The sequence below is a fragment of the Lacerta agilis genome, chromosome 2, assembly GCF_009819535.1.
Source record: "Lacerta agilis isolate rLacAgi1 chromosome 2, rLacAgi1.pri, whole genome shotgun sequence".
Classification (NCBI taxonomy): Eukaryota; Metazoa; Chordata; class Lepidosauria; order Squamata; family Lacertidae; genus Lacerta; species Lacerta agilis.
In genome coordinates, this window is record NC_046313.1 from 46,532,239 (window position 1) to 46,555,800 (window position 23,562).

Here is a 23,562-nt window from a genome sequence, read left to right on the forward strand (position 1 = left end):
TGAGGGCAGGAAAATGTGTCCCATTTGTGTGACTTTGGAAGTCTGAACTTTAGCACCAATGCAATGAAGAAATGTTATTTATTTGTTTTAATCTTTAACCAAACATGCATTCAGAAATACAGATGTGAATGTATCAAAGATTTCAACATTATTAGCAATGGTAATACATTTTTGGAGAAATGAAAAATCAGAAGACAGAAAAACAATAGGTAAAGGAAGATTTCATAAGCATTTCTACCCTGTTTTGAAATGAATCAGCATTGCAAGAAAACTAATTAAACAATCATAAAGTTACTTTTGAACTATTTAGTTAGCACGGTGAACTAAATAAGAAAGTGTAGTTAAGAGAACATGTGAGGACAACCTTCATTAGAACACTAAATAATCCAGATCTCAACTTGGATTAGAGAAAAGTTTTTCCAAACAGGAAAGGATCAGAGTAAGTTCTTGGTAGATACTCAGACCTTAAAAGTTATTAGGTGGCAAACCCACAGACAATTATCTGAGAGGGGACTCACTGCCTTCTGCCAGAGCTGTTCCATGAAGCCATCTTTTTCACTCTCCCAAAAGCTCCAAATTGTTCATCTAGGGAAGAACACTAGGCCATTACTAAGAAATCTTATATAATGGAGAGAGGCATCTATGAGTATTCTTGCAGAACGTACCATTTTCAGTTCCTATGAAAATTCTGGGACAATAAGAAACCCCAAGTATCTTTAGTAATATATTAAATTCCCTGTAAAACAAAACAGCTGGTAAAATACTCTTTATGACAATACCTTGGCCTTCTTTAGAATAGATCAGAGGTGAGAGACAAAGAGCATGAGATACCAAACCCAATGATTTAGGAAGTGCAGGAGTGCTTCCGGTGGGATGTCTGCCAGTGGTAGCCAGCAGAAGGCCCTGAAATGGGGCATCATGTAGGTACAGAGGGAGTGAGCCACTCCAGGATCTGTTGGATCCCAAACCAATCTCACTGCCATCATGTGACAGCAAAGTGGACTTACTAGCACAATGACCTGGAGGCACTGCTGCTCCATTAAGCCCCATTTGTGGAGGGGAAGGGAATGGAATGGAAGGTCTTTAACATGAATACTTCTGCATGTTGAATCTGTGGCTGAACAACAGCAGATGGTTGAGACATCCCTAGGACAGAAGAACATGGAACACCACCACAACCACTTTCCTCACTCTTGCTGTACAGATTTAGGGTCAAGAATGGGCAGGATAAGCTGGAGGTTTGCTTTTGATGAGGGAGTGGAAGCCTGCCACACACCAATCCCCTCTCCAAGGCAAGAAACTAGAGGTGTCACCAGAATCTGAGCCAAGCAAATACCCCTTCTTCTCAGCAAGGTGGAAAGCAAGCCTACTATGTGCAGCTGTGCTTCATTCAATTCTGATTACACTTCCATCCTCCACCATTTGCATGGCCAGGCAGAGTCCCCCAAACCCCGTGCAGCCCCTGAGCAGAATAATTACACAAGACAACGTGCTATGGGATTAAAATTGGCCACAACTTTATTAAGATTCAGATGTAGGAAGACCTTGGCTCAGGCACTGGGCGTTTATCCTTCCCAGCCCCCCAGCCGGGGGTCTGGGTAACTTCAGGGTTATCCAGCATGTGTGGGGATTGGGCTAAGTCTGGAGAACATGTGTTCAAGCAGATAGCCCGACCCCCGGTTCGCTGCCACTGGAGGGGGAGGACAATGACAACTTCTGGGCATATGGCCAATGCCTCCCCCCAAGCCCCTTTAACGGGAACCCTGTTATCGCCGCCGCACTGGGGGCATGGATTCACCCCCCACCCCCATTTAGGAAGATGACTAAAGGATTCCGCCCAAGGCCTGCAACCGCCAAAGTTGTGACGAATTGCTACGGGAAAGGCGAAACCTGCCAATGCAGGGAAATTCCTTTCCGGCCCTTCAACAGCAGCCTTGACATAGCAGCGCCTGCGTCCCTGTGTGCCTGTGGAAAAGAGGTTAACCTGCAAAGTAAACATTAATTGAGGGAGTGGAGGGTGGGAGAAGCTCTGGAGCCGACTGCTGCTTCTCAGGTAAGCTACACCCTCTATTGCGTACTGTGTGGTCCCTCCTCCCACCTGGCCAATCCCCCCGGCAACACCTCCTCAGGCGGGATTGGCGGCTGACTGGGGTAGGCGGAGACCACAGGTATCTTGCCCGGGAAGGTGGTGCCAGTCCGAACTGCCAGGTGCTGCTCTGGGATCCAAGGGGGCTGCGCATGACCACGCAAAATGCACACCCCATTTGATGTGGGGAGCGGTCATTGCTACCCTGTTCCCTGAGAGGAAAATCACCCGGTGAGGGGCAAGAACGTCCCCCTCAAAGGTGAGAGGGTCCTTTTACCATCACTCCTCCAGCTGTTTTCAAAGATGCCACCAGTGTAGTAGATTTCAGGTTGCATAGACAAAGAATCCCAAGTTACAGTCAGATCTTTTTCTGGAGAGACTTGATTGTATGGTGGATTACTAAAAAATACTTCCTGTTAGTGGCAGCATTTATTACATACATACATACACACATACATACATACATACATGCCACACTTCTTTTCCCCATCTTGGTTAAAATCAGATATTAGTTAAAATCAGACATCAGTTAAAATCAGACATCCAGTTGTTGTCATGGACACTCAATAACTTGCATCATCATCATCATTTATTATTTATATGCCACTCACCTGAATAGGTAGCTCCAGCCACTCTGGGTGGCTGCCAACAATTTATAAAACCACAATAAAACATCAAACATTAAAAAGTTCCCTACACAGGGCTGCCTTCAGAGGTCTTCTAAAAGTCAGACACTGTGCTGTTCCATTTGGAGCAGTTTTGCTTATTTTATAGTGGTTTTATAGTGGTTGTATCTTGTTTTATATGATATTGTGGTAACCCATTCAGGAACCTTGTGGTAAAGAGTGGGCAAGAAATCATATAAACAATTTCCTCAGTTTCATGTACTCCTGTGAATCTGGGAAGCTTCTGAATCACACCCCCCCCCAAAATAATATACTTCCTGCCTCACACTTAGGTCTTGATCCATGTTGTGAAGGTGCTTTCATCATGTATATAATAGCATCCTTGTAAAACTGCCAAACAGAGACTCCTATTCTTATTATTAAAATTTATATAGCGCCCTATACTCCGCAGGTCTCAGGGTGGTTCACAAGATAAAATTACAATATAAAAACATAAGTATGCTTCTCTTGTTCCTTATACAGTAGTTGTCACAGCTAATAATGTTGGATTATTATTATTAATTTTGCTTAACTGTGATATAGTTCCATTTCCTCCTTCAGCCAGAAACTTCTCTTTCTATCTCTTTGTCCAGTATTACTATTATTAACACAGTTCAGAACTCCAGCAGAGCTAATATAATTTCCCAATGAGCATCATTATTTTTAGTCGAAAGGGGGACAGCTGACAAATTTTCCTGATTGTAGGAGGCTGATGTAACAAAGCTTGCATGGTTTGTGAAACAGTTCTTAATGCTATTGAAATGCAAAGTCAGTTATGTTTTGACTAGGTTTGCCAAAGTCATAAGGAAGCAGGATAAAATTGAGGTTTTGTCTGCTGTCCTCCAAATTTCCCTGTAAAAATTTGTGATGTCACAGTGGAAAACTAGCCTCTCACATGGAGATGTTAATAAGACCTATGCTTTCATATATGGGTGGAAAATCCACCCTATGGATCACAACAAACTTTCTAAGAATACAGGAAGTTCCACTCTCACAAAGAAGCTGAAAGATATATGAGGCTGACTCTGAATTCATCTACAAGTAGGAAATGCATTGTTATGTGCTGTAATAACAACCAGAACAAAGCCTATACAGTATATGTATATGAGGTCATAATCCACAAATTGCGTAAGCTTCCCTCCAGTCTTAATTTTTTATTGTAGCATTTTTGTAACACATTATAATAAAAAGCAAACCAATCTAAATGGAAACAGAAAGAGAAAAAGGAAAAGGAAAATGCCAAGTCCTTTCTCAAAGGTAGGTCTTAACCCTTGTCTCACACAGAAAGCGGGGACCCACCCAGCTCTCACCTGGGAGCTTTCCTTTATTCTTCCAGCCTACCACCCTGGGAGATCTGCTCTTTCCTGCCTCTCACTCAGGGTCCTTCACCAACCAACCATTACCTTCATGTGTGTATAATACCAATAGTAACTTAGAGTGGAGGACACTAAAAATGACAAAGAGAAAAGAAAAGAAAGAAGAAGAAGAAGAAGAAGAAAGAGGAGGATAAAAATAATGAATGAATTAGAGGGGGGGAAAGACCTTCCAACTCTCTGTCAGTCAGCTGCATACAAAAAATAAATAAATATTCCAAGTATTCATTCCAGGATGACATCCAACTGTTGCTCCTTCTGCTAAGCAATATTTCACCAATCTTCAGACCCAAACGTCTCAAATCCATTCATTTTCCCTTCCACACAAAGACAGGGGCTGCCAGGCCATGAAACTACCCTGAATGGTGTCCTGGTGGGATTTCCCCATCAGATCTGCATCAATGGGGGCATACTCTCACCAGAATTGACCCTGATGGAGATATCAGCCAGCAACTAGGTTGATTGGATACGTGCCCAATGCCTATGCAAATTCCGCTCTACACCTGTAGTTAATAAAGTTGTGGCCAGTGCTTTTTTTCTAAAAAAAATAAATGTTTAGGGGTACTCTCATTTTCCTACTCCTATTGAAATACTGCCCCTCAATGAGGCCAAACTTAGATTCACAAAATGTTTAGGGGTATGTGTACCCCTGCATCCCCCCCCCCCAGAAAAAGCACTGGTTGTGGCAATTTCAATTCCAAGTAGGCTTCAGGTCTGTCTTACCAAATATACACCCCCTTGGGGATCATTGGCTTGCTGTGCTATGACCCATGATGTAACTCTTTAAAAATAATAATTTTATTTCATGATTAAATCTTTACTTCCCATTTCCTTTCAGGTTGCATATTATCAGCTATTTATGGCTGAAGCAAACCATTATTTTCCTCATTATGTGTAGCCACAAGAAAGTGATTCACCAGTAGCCCAGCCAGGGCTGAGACAAAATATTTTGCTGCTGGAAGTGAAAGCACTCCCCTGTTCCCCCAATTCCTTTTTTAAAATTTTTTAAAATAATCTTTATTTGAATTCAAATCCTTACAAACGAAAAACAGAAAAACACATACCAGCATACAATAAAAACAATAGAATTATTAAATCCCCTTATCCCACCCCCTCCACTCCCCCTCACTCATGCGTGATTTTATTTATTCTATACCTTACTTTATCTTCTATAGCTGTGTTACTACAGCCTGTTCCCCCAATTCCATGTACAGAAGTCAACTGGAGTGCTAGCAGAACTATAGTTCACTGGTAATGGGACAGGAGGTAGCAGGAGAACTTGAGGGATGTAGGGCAGCCTACATGGCACACACAGAGAGCTCTCTGCAGCCGCTTGCTTCTGCTCCCACACCCAGGACCTGCTACCTGAGGCACATACCTCACTCTACCTAATGGAAGCGTTGGTCTGATGAATCATGTGGTACTGGGGAAACCTTAAGGGAAGGACTCCATCAACTATGCTTTGAAATACAACCTCTAACTGCACCATCACACACATCTACACCCGAGCTGCTGCCATGACATAGCATCAGTGGTGTGGATGCAGCAGTGAGGGCAAGGGCGCTGGGGTGGCAGCACTGGTGGTGCAAATGAAGCTGAGGTTGGGATGGACGCAGCACAACTGTGGTGATGGGGTGGGGGGTCAGGTCTGCCTGCCACCTGAGGCAAATTGTTTATCCTCTCCCCTTGCCAGCTTCAGTTTTTGTGACAGCTTTTCCTTTATGACTGTTTGGCTGTATGACTATATTATGCCACTGATCAATATTCATTAAGTGCAAAGTTTTTGCAAGTTGTGGCTATTACCATTTCAGCCGCTGTTAATAAATGTGTTATTAATTCCTTACTTCTTAATTGGTCCATATCTGAAGTATATAAATTAATTAAGGCTAATGCTGGGGTTATTGGGATTGTCTGAGCTGTAATTTGAGTTGAGGGCCCATGGGCAGTGGTGCCTTGGGAAGCTGGGAAAGGAGTTGTGATAAAGGAAAATAAACAAACACAACAACGTTCTGGAATTGAAAATGGCTACAACTTTATTGATTACAGGTGTCAGCAGGCTTTGCTTAGGCATTGAGTTGGATCCCAAATCAGCCTCCTACCTGAAGGCTGATGTTGGACAGGGTCGTGCCTGGGTTAAAGGTTACCTCAAGTTACAGGTCAACTAAGTTGATCCCCGCAGGCTGCTATTTGGAAGTTCTATGCTCCTCATCTGGGCTTCTTGGCAGAATCTTCCATCCAGACCCCTTTACCAGGGTACCCTGAGATACAAGCATCCCTGCACTTATGCACATTCTACTTGCATGCAACAGTGTATATGTGCGGTGCAACTAAGTAAGTAAGTAAGTAAGTAAGTAAACAGAATCATACCAGGAAATGGCAGGAGAGAACTGGAGAGTCCTCATGGCTTATGAGAAGGCCCTCCTTGGAGCTTGAAGAGGATGTCAGTGAGGGCAGAGAAAGCCCTAAAGAGACTGCAGGCACCGCAGGGCTTTGTTTAGGCTGCTCAGCCTCCCCGCCAAACAGCTGACACACGGGCAGTTTAGCAGCTGCAGCCACATTTCCACACGTCCTCCTGCCTCCAGCCAGTCGCAGAGCTTCAACTCTAGTTGAAGGCAGGGTTCTGTGGAGATAGCTGGAGAGCAGGAAAAAATGGGTGTTTGGAGGCTTTTTAGAGGGTGCTCCCCACTTTACACAATTTCATTTATGCACGCGGGGGCATAACCCCCATGTAAGTGGTAGGACACCCGTATTATACCTGATCAAGGGATGTGATGTACCATTCCCCCACTCCATCCCCCAAGAATATATTAAGGATTCAACCCAATGCCGTATCCAGAAAAGGTTTTACACTTGTTATGAGGAAGGCAACATGCCCTAACTGTTTGCAGGCAGATTCCTTTCTGGCCTCAAATACGGTGACCGGTTATCTTCACTGCCCACTTACCTCAAGGGCAATGCCAATATGTAGGGAGCAGGGTGGCATTATCAATCCCTGGCATTTGCAGGTGAGGCTGGGAAAGACTCCCATTCCTGTAAGTCAGCACAGAGAACCAGACATGGCCACGAAAAGGCTTTGCCTTCTATGCTTATACAAGTTGTATTCAAATTATCAGTGCTAAATATAGTGCCACATCAACATTTAGTCATTCGCATTGTTCTTCAGAAACATGTTACACACTTTAAATATGTTTTCATATTATCCTGGATACAATAGATAATTTTTGATTGCAAAAGGGGGGGAAAGATTTGCAAATGACATCATGTATTCTATATTTGAGTTTTATTTCCTCTTGCTTTTATCCTGAGCCAGAAAATTCCTTATCTATTGCATAGTAGTATATTCACTGTTTTCCATTTCTCTTATTCATAATATATTCTGGATTTCCAATGAGGTCACGCTAATGTTTCTTCTGATTGTGTTTTTGAAGTCTGCAAGAGAATGAAGAAGGAAAGGAATTTCCTGTGTGCAGCATAAATGCCCATCAAATAATCCAATTTCCTCTTCAGTGATTACTTGTGAGTTGCAACTTTTACTCTGTGGTTTGTTCAGCAATTAAATTGTATTGCTTGTAAAACGGGAAGTGAGTCCAAGTGTTTGTTTTTATGTGGCACTGTGGTTAAGCAAGGTATCTGGTTTCAGGATTTAAACATATAAAAGGCAAGCAACTGTTGGGTTCATTCATAGATTTGGATTCACAGTAGCCACACGCCATTTTGTGACAGCTGGTTACAGTTGGAAAGGTAAGGATGCATTTCGTTTTTCTTGCACTTTATGACTCTGTATTAACAAGTACATCCAAGGTGATGCTGGTAGTGTAAAATGTTGCAAAAGTAATAGGACAACCCTAAGGAGATTGGTCCAGGAGGTATCCAAAAAGTTTAAAACTGATACATTTTTCTCTGTGTATCTATTAAAACTGTCAGTGATAGCCTTATGATTTAAATACATCAGGGAAGTATAGAAGTGATCCAGAATCACTTCAGGTCTGCTGCACTGTTACAGTGAAGCACATCAGAGAAGCTGTTTGTGGCTCACATTCCTTAACATTTTGTAATTTCAAGAAGGCGCTCTCAAGTAATCTGGCAGGCTATTTATCTATATAAAGAAGTGGCTAACAAAACAGATAAAAGCTTAATATTATTTCGTTAGAGATGCTTTCACTTATGCTACATACGCTCTCCCAGCTAAGTAACTAGTAAAAAATATAATGGCTAGTTTTATGTATTATTAAACTTTGTTATATAAAATGAGCACTGTGTGCAGGGAGAGGAGAGGGGAGATTGTTCCATCTGGTAAGTATAAAAGCTTACACTGATGAAATGATCATATTATTGTGATTGTGAATTCAATGGTATGTGTTTGGCTGATATAGAAGTCTCTATGTGCAGTCTCTAAACACAAGAATGTAAGCTGATGGGCACCCTAACCCAGCAGCATCCTAAACGGAATTGGTTTATCCATTGTCTTGGAAATTCCCTAAATAGTCTTTTAAAACACATCTTCATTAATCAATAATTTTTTCTAGTTTTACTGTATTTTTAGATGCTGCTTACAATGCAGCTTTTTAAAAGCTTTATTTTAAAGCACTTATTCAAAGTACTGTTTGCAGAACTGAACAAGATTTTTTTTAATGATAAATTGGATAAAATATTATTTAGCACATAAGTGTATTTTATGCGGACCATTCAGTTTTAGACTGAATTTTATCCTAATCCTACATCTAGTGCATTTTTGTGCGTAAATTCATTTACACTATGCAGATCACCCAGACATCTTGTTTTAGACTGAATTTTAACCTGCGTCTAGTGCATTTTTGTGCGTAAATTCATTTACACTTGTGTTTCAATGTAAGTAGGCACTTCAGCATTACATTCAAAAATGGTATTCTGCTCAGCTGAGTCAGCCAATGAAGTTGAAGGAATGCCTCAAATAAATAAAGCCATGAATTTTCACAAGCCATAATTTACAAATATCTAGGCCACTTAGGTCACGTCCTGTACAAGTGCAATAACCAGTCATTCTTTAATCCTTTCCTTATATAACTTTTTGTGTTCCTTTCATTCACAGATGGCATGCATTTTGCTCCTTCTAATTTCTGTCCTGGGCCTGATTATTCATTCAGAAGGAAAAACAGAAGAAATAAACAATAGTGAGTAATCTATATCAGCAAGCTGAAGTAACATTTTCTAACTGTATAACCAGAATCCAAGGCGCTGTGGCGTGTTCTGCATATGCGCAGGGGCTTAGCAGCAGCAGCAGCCAGTGATTAAAGATTGGAAGACCTCTGGAAAGAGGCTTCAGAGATTTCCCTTGGGAAGTATAAAACAAGCTGATTCCTCAGCCCCAGACCACAACGCAGCTATCCATCTGATTACTTACCTCTCCAGATTTTATCGTGTTGTTTCAGTTCAAAAATATGTGTAGAAAATTATGGGGGAAATATGTTCAGAAAGCGTATTTCATGGAGAACTACACTGAAAAGCATAGGGGAAATGTTTTAGGGGGAGCATGTATGTAAAATTTGTACAGAATGCATACAATTTACATGCATTTTTTAGCCCACACAAAAATGGAGCAAAACTGGTCTATAATGTGGAAATGAAATAGACTGACCCTCCTCTCCACACATATACCATAAGTTGCTGGTCTTCTACAAAACTATATGAGACGGCCCTGGAAGTTTCTGCAAGCATCATGTAAGAGCTGACATCAAAACTACTCAATTCTCTATTCACAGTTCTCTGTGAAACCAAAAGTGTCAGTCAATTTCAATCAGAGAATAGAAAGGCTCATAGCAGACAAAGCAGCAAACCTCAGAGAGTCTGAGTAGCCAGTTCATACACAAAATGAAAGGAGGGGGAAACCTGAACAAGATATCAAGGGTATAATAAACATTTGTTCATGTTTATTCATCCTGCAAAATAGACAAATTGGTTTCTAGAAGTGTTATTCATTATTTTTATCATTTATTAAATTTGTATACTGCCCTATACCTGTAGATCTCAGGGCAGTATACAAATGAAAGGCCAGTTTCGAAAAGCTTTTGAAAAGTTTACTAGTGAAGTAGAGAGCAGAATAATTTTAAGTGTTTATCATAATTGTAAAAACTCTAGGGCATTGCAATGCAGCATGTTTGAATCACCCATCCCATATTGTTTCCCAGAGAAATGAAACCTAAAATGCCACTCACTGTAATGTCTATATTTCCAGATACTCATCTTCTAAGGCAGGGGTGGCCAACCTCCAAGAGACTGCAATCTACTCACAGAGTTAAAAACTGGCAGTGATCTACCCCCTTTTTGTTGAGCTTTTTTTTTTAGGAATGAAAGCCCTGTTTTGGGGGGGTTCACATAAAAGCTGTTGAGCTTCTTTAGGGAAGAGGAAAGCGACACTGAGCTTTTTTTTTTTTTTAGGAAGGAAAGCCCTATTTTGGTGGTTCAGGTCATTTGAGCTTTTTTTTAGGGGAGCCAAAGTTTTTTAGCTTCTTTAGAGGGAGCCACTGATCTACCAGGGATCTACCACAGACATCCAGTGATCTACCGGTAGATCACGATCTACCTGTTGGACATGCCTGTTCTAAAGTAACATGAATTCCCATAATTAGGCAAAATCAGTATTGGGAAACCATGTTTGCTCAAGTAACATGTAGTTATGATCTATACCAAGTTGTAAGATGATTTTTACCACATCAGCTTGCAATCTGTAGTAATACGGTGTAGCAGAATGGATGAAAAAGATGTGGTCTGTCTGTGAAGTGCACCTTGACTCCTTGCTTGCTACAGCAGGTAGATGAGGAGGATTGATTAAATAAATAAATGAAGAAAAGTAATGGCTGTCTTCTCTCCAGACTGGGAGACAAATTTAAATATGCAAGAGGGAATTTCTGGGTTGCAACTTGGGAATGTACACAGCATCAAGGTACCCTGGCTGCCTTTTCCCAGGAGCCAAGGTGTATAGTGGCAAGGAAGAGTGGAAATTCATCCCGTTTTATTCTCCAGACATACAGCAGTAGTTTCCTCACATGCAATGAACACCATTGCAGTGGAGGGTTCTACAGCTAAGTGTCTGTGAAAGTAATTTACAGCACTTTTGTTTTGTAAAGACAATATGTGGAAACAAACCATGGAATTTGAATTGTTTGCCATAAAGTGGGTGGGTATACAGATGGACACCATTTTGCACCTCAGTACTTAGTAAGCTGGTTGTCCGTAACACCTTGCCAAATGTTTTTTTTTTGGGGGGGGGGGAATCCGAAAAGCAATGTGGGCTAAAAATGGTGGTTGACATCCATGCAAAGTATTCTCATTGGCCAGAAATATGCTAATCCAACTAGACACCCATCAACACAACCTCATGAAATTCCTCTGAAGCAGCTTCCTTCCATCCACTGATTCAGATGGACTGCTTAAAGCAGTGACGGCGAAACTTGGTCCTCCAGCTCTTTTTGGACTACAACTCCCATCATCCCTAGCTAACAGGACCAGTGGTCAGGGATTATGGGAACTGTAGTCCCAAAACAGCTGGCGGGTCAAGTCTGGCCATCAATGGCTTAAGAGAAAACCACCTCTTCATATGTATGTGCTTCTTTTGGTCTAAGTTTCCATTTAAGTCTTTCGAATATATCAGTAAATCTAAAAATGAAGTTGATTTATTAGTATTTTCTAGGAGGTCGGTATCTTTCTATTGGGCTCACCATTCTTTCCTTTCCACTTTTCCTTTTGCAATATTCAGTGCACTTTGTTGAAGCCACAGCACTACCTGCGAAAATAATGCTCACCTGCAATACATCTAAGGAGCAAAGTGCATTGGTTTATTGGGTGAAAAATATGAAATTGGAAGGAAATGGCAAGAGTGTGGAAAAAACCATCCGGGGATACCCAGATGCTGGCAAATACGTTTGTAGGAGCAACACCACAGATGCTATTTTAAGTCACAGTACCGTGTATATTAAGAAGACAAATGACAAAGGCGAAGTAGCTGAGTCAATTCTCAGTCCTTTTAAAGGTAAGCCTGTGCGCAATCTATTTTAATTATACACAGAATGCCCACCAGTACTGCTATGTAAGAAGCAAGGTGCAAAAAGAATAAGAAAAATGATTCTGCCATTGTTGACAATCATATATCATTAAACAGGCAGCTCGGCAGCATGATACTAGGTATGCCCACCAATCACAAGATCCAGTTTGGATCCCGATTTGGTGCTTCAAAAGGCAACATGCTTTGATTCAGAGCACTTGGGAGGCCCTTGTTGGAAGTATAGATTTTTCACTTTCTGAAATATGGCAACCCTAGATTACATGCAAATAGATTCTCTCTCTCTCTCTCTCTCTCTCTCTCTCTCTCTCTCTCTCTCTCTCTCTCTCTCTCTCTCTCTCTGTGTGTGTGTGTGTGTGTGTGTGTGTGTGTTGGGCACCGTTGGATTTTGACATATACATTTAATTTTAAGGAAATTTATATAGCTTTTAAAAAAATTGGGGGCAGAATTGAATTAAATTGACAGCTGTGGTAATCCCTTTTTAGGGGATGAAGCCTGCCAAAATTCAGGTGGATAATCAGCAGTTTTCTACAGTTTTGAGGGAGTTAAAAAAAATCATTTAATCTTCCTGTTTGTCTCATGGCCAATTTGTATTAAAATAGCACATATGAAAGAAATACCCCTAGATAAGAAACTTGCTAAATTACAGATAGATACGCTCAGGTTTTTTTGTGTAAAATTCTTTTTAAAATTTATTTTGGTTCTGTCAGTTTATCAGTAAAAACTGGTTATGAATTTAGTAGCCATGAATAGCTACCAGGACCTGTTTTTCCATCATCTCCATCCCTGTCTCACTTAAATGAATGCTGAAATGAATGCTGCTTTTGAAACTTTGTGAAACTGTATGTATAACATGCTCTAAAATATGTTGTCTTTTTTTGCTGCTACAGACTACACAGGGCTGCTCTTAGATGTGTTAATTCTTTGTTTCATTCTAGAAGAAAGCAACAGACCCTACTTCAAATGTACAGCAAACAATTACTCTGGGAACTTCAAGTGCTTTTGGAAACCACTTGAGCAGAATTCAAATTTGAACTTTAAAATTAAGTAAGATACTGTTCTCCCTCTTCCCCTCCCCCCACACCCAATATTGTTTCAAGCAACATCTCGTAGAGAATAGGCCCAAGAAATTATTGTACTATTGAGGGTTAGGATGAAGCTTTTGTGGCAGAGAGTGCCAACGTGGTGAAATTACTCACCCATTAATTAAATATATCTATAGGATAGAGAAAATGCCACTTTCAGTGTCTGGTTCTTGGTGCTTCTTGGGATATCATTTTACAATAACTTCTGAGTTAAGAAGTTGTGCTTAGACCCTCACAGGGCTTCCCTTTAGTTCCAAATCTCTGCTTCTAGATATTTCAATGACAGTGAGAAATCTGGTAAATGATCACAAATGGCTAATTGGTTTAGAGGAAGTATTTTTTTTGGGGGGGAGGACTTAATTTGATTGGAAGATAATAAGCTAAAATAATTTTGCAATAGCAATGATTTTCTGAAACACTGAGCCTTGTGGCACCTTAAAGACTAACCTTAAAGTTAACCTTAAAGCATTTACACTTGTGAGTTAAAGGCTGCTATCATATACACAAAGTCTTAGCCTCAGTATACTATAGGGAATTGTGACTAGTGGGACCAAAAGACTACAAAACACAAGGTGTACCATCTCTGTGGGATAGCAGTTCAAAGGTAAACTATGTGCAGTGGCTATTCAGAACATAGTATCTTCCTAGCTTTGTTGTGTTAACAACTGTAATCAGAGATAAATCCCGGGTTCCAATTAAGTCCCAGCTTAATAGAATCAAACCTACTGAAAATGTGAGCAAGCAATTCCAAGTCACTAAAATTCCACCAAATACAGTAAGCATGATTTACTTTTATACAGGTGCCATTTATATAGTGTGCCCATTCCTGTTCATTCATGTTATAGCCACCAACACAGCAGCTGCCTTTATGAGCACATAATCTAAGGAATGCAGAGGACACGGGTGCAAAATGAGCTCATAATAACTATGAATTAAACTGCAAGCGGAAGACCATTTTTACCAGCTAGGGAGCTCACCCTAAAATAGATTACAGTGGTACCTCAGGTTAAGAACTTAATTTGTTCTGGAGGTCCATTCTTAACCTGAAACTGTTCTTAACCTGAGGTACCACTTTAGCTGATGGGGTCTCCTGCTGCCACAGTGCGATTTCTGTTCTCATCCTGAAGCAAAGTTCTTAACCCGAGGTTCTATTTCTGGGTTAGCGGAGTCTGTAACCTGAAGCGGCTGTAACCTGAGGTACCACTGTATTAGTACATTGTGAGTCAAAGAAATTGACATGGCAAACCAGATATTATGAATTTCTATGCCATTGCTCTTCTGTTGCTGAATAGCAGTGCAACTCTCAGAATGTTCTGGGAAATTGAAATGTTTCTGTAAGGTCCGTTGGGTGGTTGCTCACGAGTAACCAGGCAAGACTCCAAACCGTCTTTTAACAGGTTTATTGTGCATGCTATTTACAGTGCAGAGCTACAAGTTCATGTCTGTATCAGTCACTCGCAGTATCCGGGAGGGGCCCCTTCCGGCTGTGACCCCAACGTAAGAGTTTCGGTATCCCAAATCTCCACCTCCCCTCCTTACGTTTCATCCCTCTGCACATTTGGGGGGCCGGAAGTGTCATGTCTCCCTCCTCGCCCACTGAGCGAGGGGAGTGCAGGGTCTCTCCAACATCCCCAGAGCCTCTGCTCTCAAGGCTCGAAACTGCCTGCCCCTTCCCGCTGGAGACATCGCTGCCACCTCTCCTGGAAGAGGAGGTGCTGCTGGTCAGGTGGGGCCTGGGCTCTCTGTAGCATCCCGAGAGCCCTTCCATCACCCTGCGCTGAGCTGGGGACAGTTCCCTGACAGTTTCCTTGCCAGCTTCTGAAAGGTGCCATTTCTGATGTCAAATATGCAGTTATGTATTCTTTACAGCAGGAATGGGAAACTTCTAGCTCTCCAGATGTTGCTTTAGGGCGTACAAGCAGGGATGAGGTACCTTTGGTCCTCCAGATGTCACTGAGCTACAACTCGCATCATCCCCAGACTGTTCATGCTTGTCAGAGCTAATGGCTGTGCTTGTCAGAACCAATGGGAGTTTAGCAATGTTTAGAGGGCCAAAGGCTTCCCATTTGTGGTGTAGAGACACTGAATTGAAGATGGAAATGGTTGGCAGATGGTAGATGATAGATGCGACCACCCACAAAGAACTTCCTCTTGCCAGTATATCTCCTCTTAGAGGATGAGAAGGTGAATGAGCATGGCTGATGTTGTCAGTTGTGTTCCTTGAAAGGACATGAGGACACAGTCAGTATCTTGGTTTCTGGCACAGTGTAGTTCCTTCTAAATGATGTCATACTTTATACAAATAGGCCCTAGTCCATGAAAACTGATGATGCAATAAATCTGACCTATTAGTTTTTGAAGTGCCAGAATACTCTTTCTTGCCGTATACTAAATTAGCTATCCCTCTGAGGAAGTATTTTCTGAATACCTACCCTGAATTTAATGTGTTATTGCTGCTAAGGTTGGGAAATAGAGTTACAAAGTCATTTTTTTCTAAATTTGGGAGGAACTACCCATTCAATTCCATCTCTGTTTTGAATTCAGAGTCACATCAGGAAATGCAGTCTGTGATGAACCCATTGGACCCGAGGCAGGAATGTACACTGCTTCCTGCAGAAAAGGAATTCCCTGCCCATCCACTGAGGAGTTCCAAGAAACTGGGATTGCTCTAGAGGTTTTCCATGGATTTGAATATGAAGAACATACTCACAATTTCTTCATCAAAGACATTTGTAAGTTATGCAAAAAAGTTTGGAATGGGGTGGTGGTGGTGGTGAATAAATCACCGTCAAAGAAATTGGGCTGGATCCAGAGCAACGTATTTGAACTTAGTTCCCACCGAAATGATTTCAATGGGACCTAAATTGAATTAATTTACTCTGCATCCAGCCCACAGTAGTATGTGATCCTTTAAATGTAGCACATGGTGTTTTGGCACTAGAAGGAAGCATGGGTTCTTCCATGAACCATTATTGAATTGCATCCTGATATAAGGACTTCCATCTCCAAAGCAATTTAAAAAGCAGGGTGGGGGGTTTAGTAGTATTTTGAAATAAGAACAATCCACCATAAATAATGACATGGGAATAAATAATTAGATATCCAAATTTAGTGATTCCACATAAAGAGTGCTAAACAACCACATTTGAGCAATCGTTTCTACTGTACATCCGGAAGGGCTTACTAACATACTTTTATTCACATACTGAATCCATTAGTTGATTCCTTATAAAACTTCCACCATCACTTTTGCTCAATAGTAATAGTGGTTAAAAGGGTATAAAATGTCAGGCACATCACTTGCTCTACAACATACTTAAGTCATTTGGTGTGGCGATTCTGATCTTTTCTAATGATTATTGAGAGGCCAAACCCCACCGCTGTTAGATGCTATGAAGTAAGGCACACCCAAATCCAATAAAAGACACAAGGAAATGCAAAACCAAATAATTCTTGACCTCAGTAACCTATTAGTAGTCTTTAATCTGCACTGCTGCTTGAGCTTCTGAAAGGAATAGATGAATCACTAAAGACAGGTTTGCCAACCGTAATTATGTAGGCTTTTCATAGCTTCCGTATTATTACTGCTAATTAGTATACTGTTCTAATTGTTACACTGTTGTAAGCTAATTGTAAGACGGTTAGTGGTGTACAGTGTGATTAGAGAATTCCTCAAGCATATGCATATAGCTTGCATCCAACATTCATTCATTCAGCCTTTATTGGCATAATTTAGACAATAAAAAACATTTTTTTAAAAGGAAAAGAAAACATCCATAAAACATTGGTAATCCAGACATATTAAACACATAAAACATATAAAAGACTCAGAAGCCACCATTAAGTAAAATTAAGTACTTTTAAATTTGACTTTCAAAATCTCGACTAAAGTATCCTGAAACGATTTCAGTAGAGATTATTGAGTAGGTGATAGAGTATTGGACTGAATTTAGATCCATTCTCTAGACTAGTTTATCAGTGAGAATGTGCTCTCATAATGGTCCCCTATTTCCAATTCTATACTTCTCTTCCTATGATAAGGAAGGAGAAGAAAAAACAGTAGGTTAGTCTTCCTCATTAAAGCAGTTAGCGGCCATTTCTCCAGCTACAGTCTTTTATCACTGCGATTAGAAAAACAAAATAGTGATGTGTTTTTCTGATTCCTCTGATTACCTTTTGAAACATTTGTATTTATGCACTAAATCTAGACCTCAGCTCGTGAGGGAGCACTCAGAGAATGCTCAAAAGCCTTGTCTTCCATCTATGCCGACTAAAAACAGTCACTACTGCATAGTCCTATTCCATAGGTGGGAAAAGTCTAGAACTTGGATGAACATTGACGGATGCAGATGAGCACATTCCCCAAGTTTTTTCACTTGACTTCACAGTAATGTCAAAATCAAATTTAATATCTATATGAGGAAGACTTAGACTGCCATTGGCCACCGCCATTAGTCACCAGTGGTCACCTGAGACAGAAAAAGTTGGGTGTTGCCTCCACTCTCTGAGTGGTAGCAAGATTCCAGGGGCTTCCAGGCACTCATCCAGGGTTTGTGCTCCTTTGGAGAACTGAAGACATGGCAGAGACTTTCGTAGCTTTAAGAAATATGATTTATTCACATACTGTATTTGCACATTCAGTCTGCATGGAGGGAGTCCAGATCTCACAGCATGGTCATTTAGCACCATAGATCTATTACAATATCAATGTGACAAATACATAAACAGTTTCCCCCACTTGTCCTGCAGTCCTTAAAAGCAATGGAAGCTTCTGGGTGATGGCATGGTGGCTAATCAATGATACTGCTACCTTAAATGAAGGGACAAGATGTAGTCAGATAGCTTTCCTGGATAGCAGGCCCTTCTGCTAAGCAATACATTTCTAGGCTTTAATAGGCAAGACCTCATTTCATTTGCCCATTTCACAGCATTGTTAGAGGTTATTATTTATACTTACAAAATTTGGGAGTTTCTCAGTTGCTTCTTCTTTGGTGGCTAGGGTAGCAAACAGATAACACATATGCAGTACACGAATGTGCACACCCACCCACACTCCAGCCTTAACATATCTGGAGCCTCAGAACTCATCCAAATGATAAATGCTAACGATACTGGTGGAGGCATAAAGCCACCATTTTAGCAGTATTATACAGTTAAAAATTATGCCGATCTTATTACCTCTTTCAGTAAAGCCTGATGCTGTTGAGTGCCAAATGGAGAACAGCCTATTGACTTGGACACCACCCAAAACCTGGAGCACTCCAGCAAGTTACTATAGGCTGACATACCAAATCAAGATGGCTCAGCATCCACGGAGAGACTGGGTAATTTGTGTTTTTCCTTTTTTTATTATTATTTTTGAAATTTATATACCGCCCTATACCTGGAGGTCTTAGGGCGGTTGACAGAACAAAATCAAAATATAAAACCACAAAATATATAATCAAAATAAAAACAACCCAATAACCCCCGTCCCCATCAAAATTTAATGTTCAACCCACATTCTATCATGGAATGAAACAACTGAAGCTATAAATTGAGGGACTGAGAGAATGAGGATATAAATGAACTTGGTGGTCTTATAGGCTATCACAGACATATTTACATTCTTGCTGTATTAGGCACCCAGATCCATTGAGTCTTAGTTTTTATTTGCCTTCCAGCACTGTTCATCCAGATGCAGTTAGGATGCTCACAAACAAGGAAGTTGCTGTTCCTTCTTTTTTGTTTATCCACAGCTATATATTCAGAGGAACATTGCATCACAGCACACCACACCACAGTCTAAAGATATTTCACCCTCCCTTATTGCTGATTTCTCCAACACTGGGATCTGGCAAAGGTGGTTCAACACTGCGAGCCCGCTGCAATATGGAAGTGGCGGGCTCCAGTGGGTGAGTGCGCCTCCCCCCCCATGTGTGCTCCCCCTGGCACACCCCACACATTCCCTCCACATGGGCGTGCACCCCCAGAGCTTGTCAGCCTCCCCCTGGCAGTGATTTGTGATGCTACGCTGCTGAACCTCACCACTTATCCTCATTCTCAGTTTATAACAAGGATGGAGAATCTGTGGTCCTCCCATCAGCATGGTCAATATTCACAGATGATGGAAGTTGTAGTCCATCAACATGTGGAAGTCCACAGGTAGACTAAATATATGTTTGCGTGGAGGAGGATAGGAATATGGTGGCACATTGTATCACTGACTATCCATGTTCAGTTCCGGCCTGCAAACTATAGGCACACATGCTTGCCTGCTCCTTTGGGGATCCTTTCTAGTTCACTAAAGTGGGCTGTGCTTTTATTCTCAGATTTGTGAGGTTAACAATGCTATGCTGCTTCATGGTGGAAACTCCTTAAGCTGCCACATCAGATCGTCCCATCGTGGAACAATTTATATCCGTTCCAGGGATCACTATAACAAAAATTCAGCTTGGAGCGACTGGTCTGAGCCTTGCAGGTATCTGGTTAAATACACAATTGATTTCAGTGACTGAAGTTGTTTTGGTGGTTATAAGGATGTATTTTTGGTGCTCTATCTGCACAATTCAAAGCTTGTGGTATATACTTTATATTGATAAGGAAATCTGAACTTACCAGTATATGAGGCCTAGAGAAGCTCAGATGTGTACAAAAGTTTAGTCCAGTTAACCTTGTAACAAAACATTGTCTGCTCCATGGCAGCCTACCTATAATAATAATAATAATAATTTATTATTTATACCCCAGCCACTCTGCGTGGCTTCCAACAGAATATTAAAATGCAATAGTCTATTAAACATTAAAAGCTTCCCTAAACAGGGCTGCCTTCAGATGTCTTCTATAAGTCTGGCAGTTGTTGTTCTCTTTGACATCTGGTGGGAGGGTGTTCCACAGGGTGGCTGCTACTACCGAGAAGGCCCTCTGCCTGGTTCCGTGTAACTTGGCTTCTCACAGTGAAGGAACTGCCAGAAGGCCCTCGGTACTGGACCTCAGTGTCCGGGCTGAATGATGGGGGTGGAGATGCTCCTTCGGATATACTGGACCGAGGCTGTTTAGGGCTTTAAAGGTCAGCACCAACACTTTGAATTGTGCTTGGAAATATACTGGGAGCCAATGTAGGTCTTTCAAGACTGGTGTTATATGGTCTCAGAGGCCGCTCCCAGTCACCAGTCTAGCTGCTGCATTCTGGATTAGTTGTAGTTTCCAGGTCACCTTCAAAAGTAGCCCCACATAGAGTGCATTGCAGTAATCCAAGTGAGAGATAACTAGAGCATGCACCACTCTGGCGAGACAGTCTGCGGGCAGGTAGGGTCTCAGCCTGCGTACCAGATGGAGCTATCGATAAACAGCTGCCCTGGACACAGAATTAGACTGCGCCTCCATGGACAGCTGTGAGTCCAAAATGACTACCTACCTACCCACACTTATTCTCTGTTGCCTCTTTCAACAAGGCAGATAATTCCTCCTGATTTATGATGGGAACACATACAGAGCCACACTGAGGCCATGTTTGGCTTTGCTATTTTGATATGTATAGGTGTTTGTGTAAGAAGGATGTTGGTTTAGGCATCCACACCTGCATTATCATTATCCCATGTCCTCCTGTTTCAAAGCTTTCCAAACGGCTAAAGTTTCCAGTGCCCTATTATCCTAGACCAGAAGTAAGGAACTTTTACAGACCCTTCCTGGGGCCACATGCAAGTGGTGGGCTTGGCCATAAGGAAAAGTGGGACGAGCAATGGATGTGATTCCTATCTTTGGAGAGTAGGCTGCGTCATACAAAAGCCAGAGGTTTCTATACACACATATGCCTCCATCCTTCAGGCAGGAAGCAAGAGCCATTTTCACAATTGAAGGACACATTCCAATTAGGCAAAAGCACTTCTGTTAAGTTGCAGAGAGAGAACAGACAGATAGAGAGATCTGGAAGACTTCATTCAGCCCCTGAACCTGAAGCTTCCCCTTTTTTGGAGCATTGGCAGACAATAACCCTCCTTTGTTGTGGTCTTCTCCCTTCAAATTAGGGAAAGGCAGAGTAGGAGGTGGCAGCCATCTCTCTGTTTCTAGAGAGGAAGTACTGGGAGAGCCTTATCCCAAACCAGCTTCTCTGAGTTTTGGATATGGTTCAACTTTCAGTTTCTCTGCACCTCCACTTCTGCTCTGAACATTGAAGGTGGTATAATTCAGCCATCATTGCACAATGACTGTGTGTACTCATCCCACTAATGTATCTGTTGGTCAAACTGGTTCTGCAAGTTATTGGGGTGCCTCTGAAAGAAATGAACGTGTCATACCCTCTCTCCAAGCTGGTTGTGCTTTCTCTTTTTATAGTAGGTCGGGTATTCATGCTCCCCATGACTTAAGCAAATGTATATATGATTGCACAGTTAAGAAAGTTCCATCATAACGTTCTCACGACCTCTGCAAGGTATCAGATTAAAATCCAGGGAAGAGAAAGAACATAATATGAGCAGAGAAAACACAGAATGATCAAATTTGCATGTAGCAGGAATGCTGCTTTTATGTTGGTATTTGTCTTCAATGTTTCATTTTACTTTTCAGAAAGCCATTTGGCAAGCAGGACATACACAATAATGAAGATGGAATTAAAATTAGGCAATGCGAGTGTAAGAAGAACTGAAGCAGAAATTGACAGAAGAAGTGCGTTTAATGAAGTACTATTTATTATTGGCTGGGGAAACCAATTAATATTATTAATGTAATTTATTATTAATAAAATATTATTATTATTATTATTATTATTATTATTATTATTATTAATCATTTATTTTTAAATTGTTTTTATTAAAGATTATCTTGGGTTACAAAAGTACATACAGCATCTCTGCTTCCTACAGATCAGTGTGCCAGTGTGGTGTAGTGATTAAGAGCAGTAGACTCGTAATCTGGTGAACCGCTCCTCCACATGCAGCTGCTGGGTGAACTTCTCTGAAGTCTCTCAGCCCCACACACCTCACCCAACTTTTGTTTGTTGTGGGGGAGGAAGGAGAAGGAGAATGTTAGCTGCTTTGAAACTCCTTCGGGTAGTGATAAAGCGGGATATCAAATCCAAACTCCTCCTCCTCCTCCTCCTCCTCCTCCTCCTCCTCCTCTTCTTCTTCTTCTTCTTTTCAATGTGAGACACTGATGTTATAGGGAGAGTATGGGGGTGGTTAACTTTCATTATTTTACACAGTGTATGTGTGAGGTTTTTGTGTCAGCGACATATGGGTAGGTTTTCTTTCTATTCATTTATCAGTTTTCATTGGCGGTGAGTGATATGGGGTGGGGACAGGAATGGCTGGTTGCCTTCAGTTGACTGCAGTGAGTTTTGCTTACGTGTGTGTGTGGGGGGGGCGTGTTAGGTCAAGTTTTATATTCATATTCAAAACAAATTTTGAAATTAAATGGTGCATTTATCAGTTCTTCTGGCTCTCAGGAAGAGCAGAGTTTAGACTGCAACATATTCCTCCTGGATTGAGCACCTTTCCCAAAGACAGCTGAACATCATAATGGATGGAAAGGATACTTTCTCAGCTACAGAAATGCTGAGAATGAGTTCCATTGGAATCCACTATGCTTTTGAAAATGTGCTGAGCATTTGTGCCTTCACTTATTCTGTACCAGCCATTTTGATTTTTTTAACATGACACCAGGAAGAATAATAAGGAACTGAATGAATGACAAGCTATTTTTAACGAGATGATGATGATGATGATCACTATCACCAGATGGTCTCTGCATGTACAAATCAACACATGGAAGGGGGAATGGAGCTCCTTATGAGATTATGCCCTGCAAAATGGAAGGCTAGAGGCCATGATTCTACCACACCACCACCATACTGCTTGTGTCTATGGTATATATATGTGTGTGAGAGAGAGTATTTAGAGCAAGGATTGGGAACATTTGGCTCTCCAAATGTTGCCGAATTACAATTCCCACCCACCTTAGGGGCAATAACGACAGATAATGGGAGTCACTGTTCATATCAAATAACTGAATAATAGAGTACATTCGATTCTTATTATTCTTAGAGTTGATATTCATGATTTCCCTTCAGAAGCAATCCAAAACAAAAAGTTTACTCTGAAGGAGCAGACCAGAATACCCTGCATTGTAGTTCCTATTGCACTGAAGCCATTCCAGCCGAGTATATGTCTAATTCCATTCCTGCAATAAATGGGCTGCCTGTCAGTTACCATGAGGCTCTGCCACTGGGATGGGAAAAGCAAAAGCAGGAAGCAACTACAAATGTGTTGACTTTTGTTTAATGAACAAGCAGACTGTGGAACTGCAGCATTCTCAATATCTAGCATGCAAGATCTAGAATTA

At 41.3% G+C, this 23,562-nt stretch overlaps 1 protein-coding gene across 2 annotated transcripts in view; it reads left to right on the top strand.

Annotated features, from left to right (window-relative positions):
* LOC117042915 (interleukin-12 subunit beta-like) overlaps positions 1 to 21,921 on the top strand; it is a 36,892-nt gene extending 14,971 nt beyond the window's left edge. Inside the window, exons 2-9 of one of the 2 annotated variants that reach the window (XM_033142546.1) lie at positions 7,553 to 7,640; positions 9,193 to 9,274; positions 11,857 to 12,129; positions 13,099 to 13,207; positions 15,790 to 15,977; positions 18,433 to 18,569; positions 19,557 to 19,705; positions 21,790 to 21,921. In XM_033142546.1, coding sequence (XP_032998437.1) covers positions 9,193 to 9,274; positions 11,857 to 12,129; positions 13,099 to 13,207; positions 15,790 to 15,977; positions 18,433 to 18,569; positions 19,557 to 19,705; positions 21,790 to 21,868 — 1,017 coding nt within the window. In that variant the 5' untranslated portion in view covers positions 7,553 to 7,640 and the 3' untranslated portion in view covers positions 21,869 to 21,921. Of the gene's footprint in view, positions 1 to 7,431; positions 7,641 to 9,192; positions 9,275 to 11,856; positions 12,130 to 13,098; positions 13,208 to 15,789; positions 15,978 to 18,432; positions 18,570 to 19,556; positions 19,706 to 21,789 lie in introns of those variants that run through there. The other variant, XM_033142547.1, reaches the window with a different exon arrangement.
* Positions 21,922 to 23,562: the final 1,641 nt, after the last annotated feature.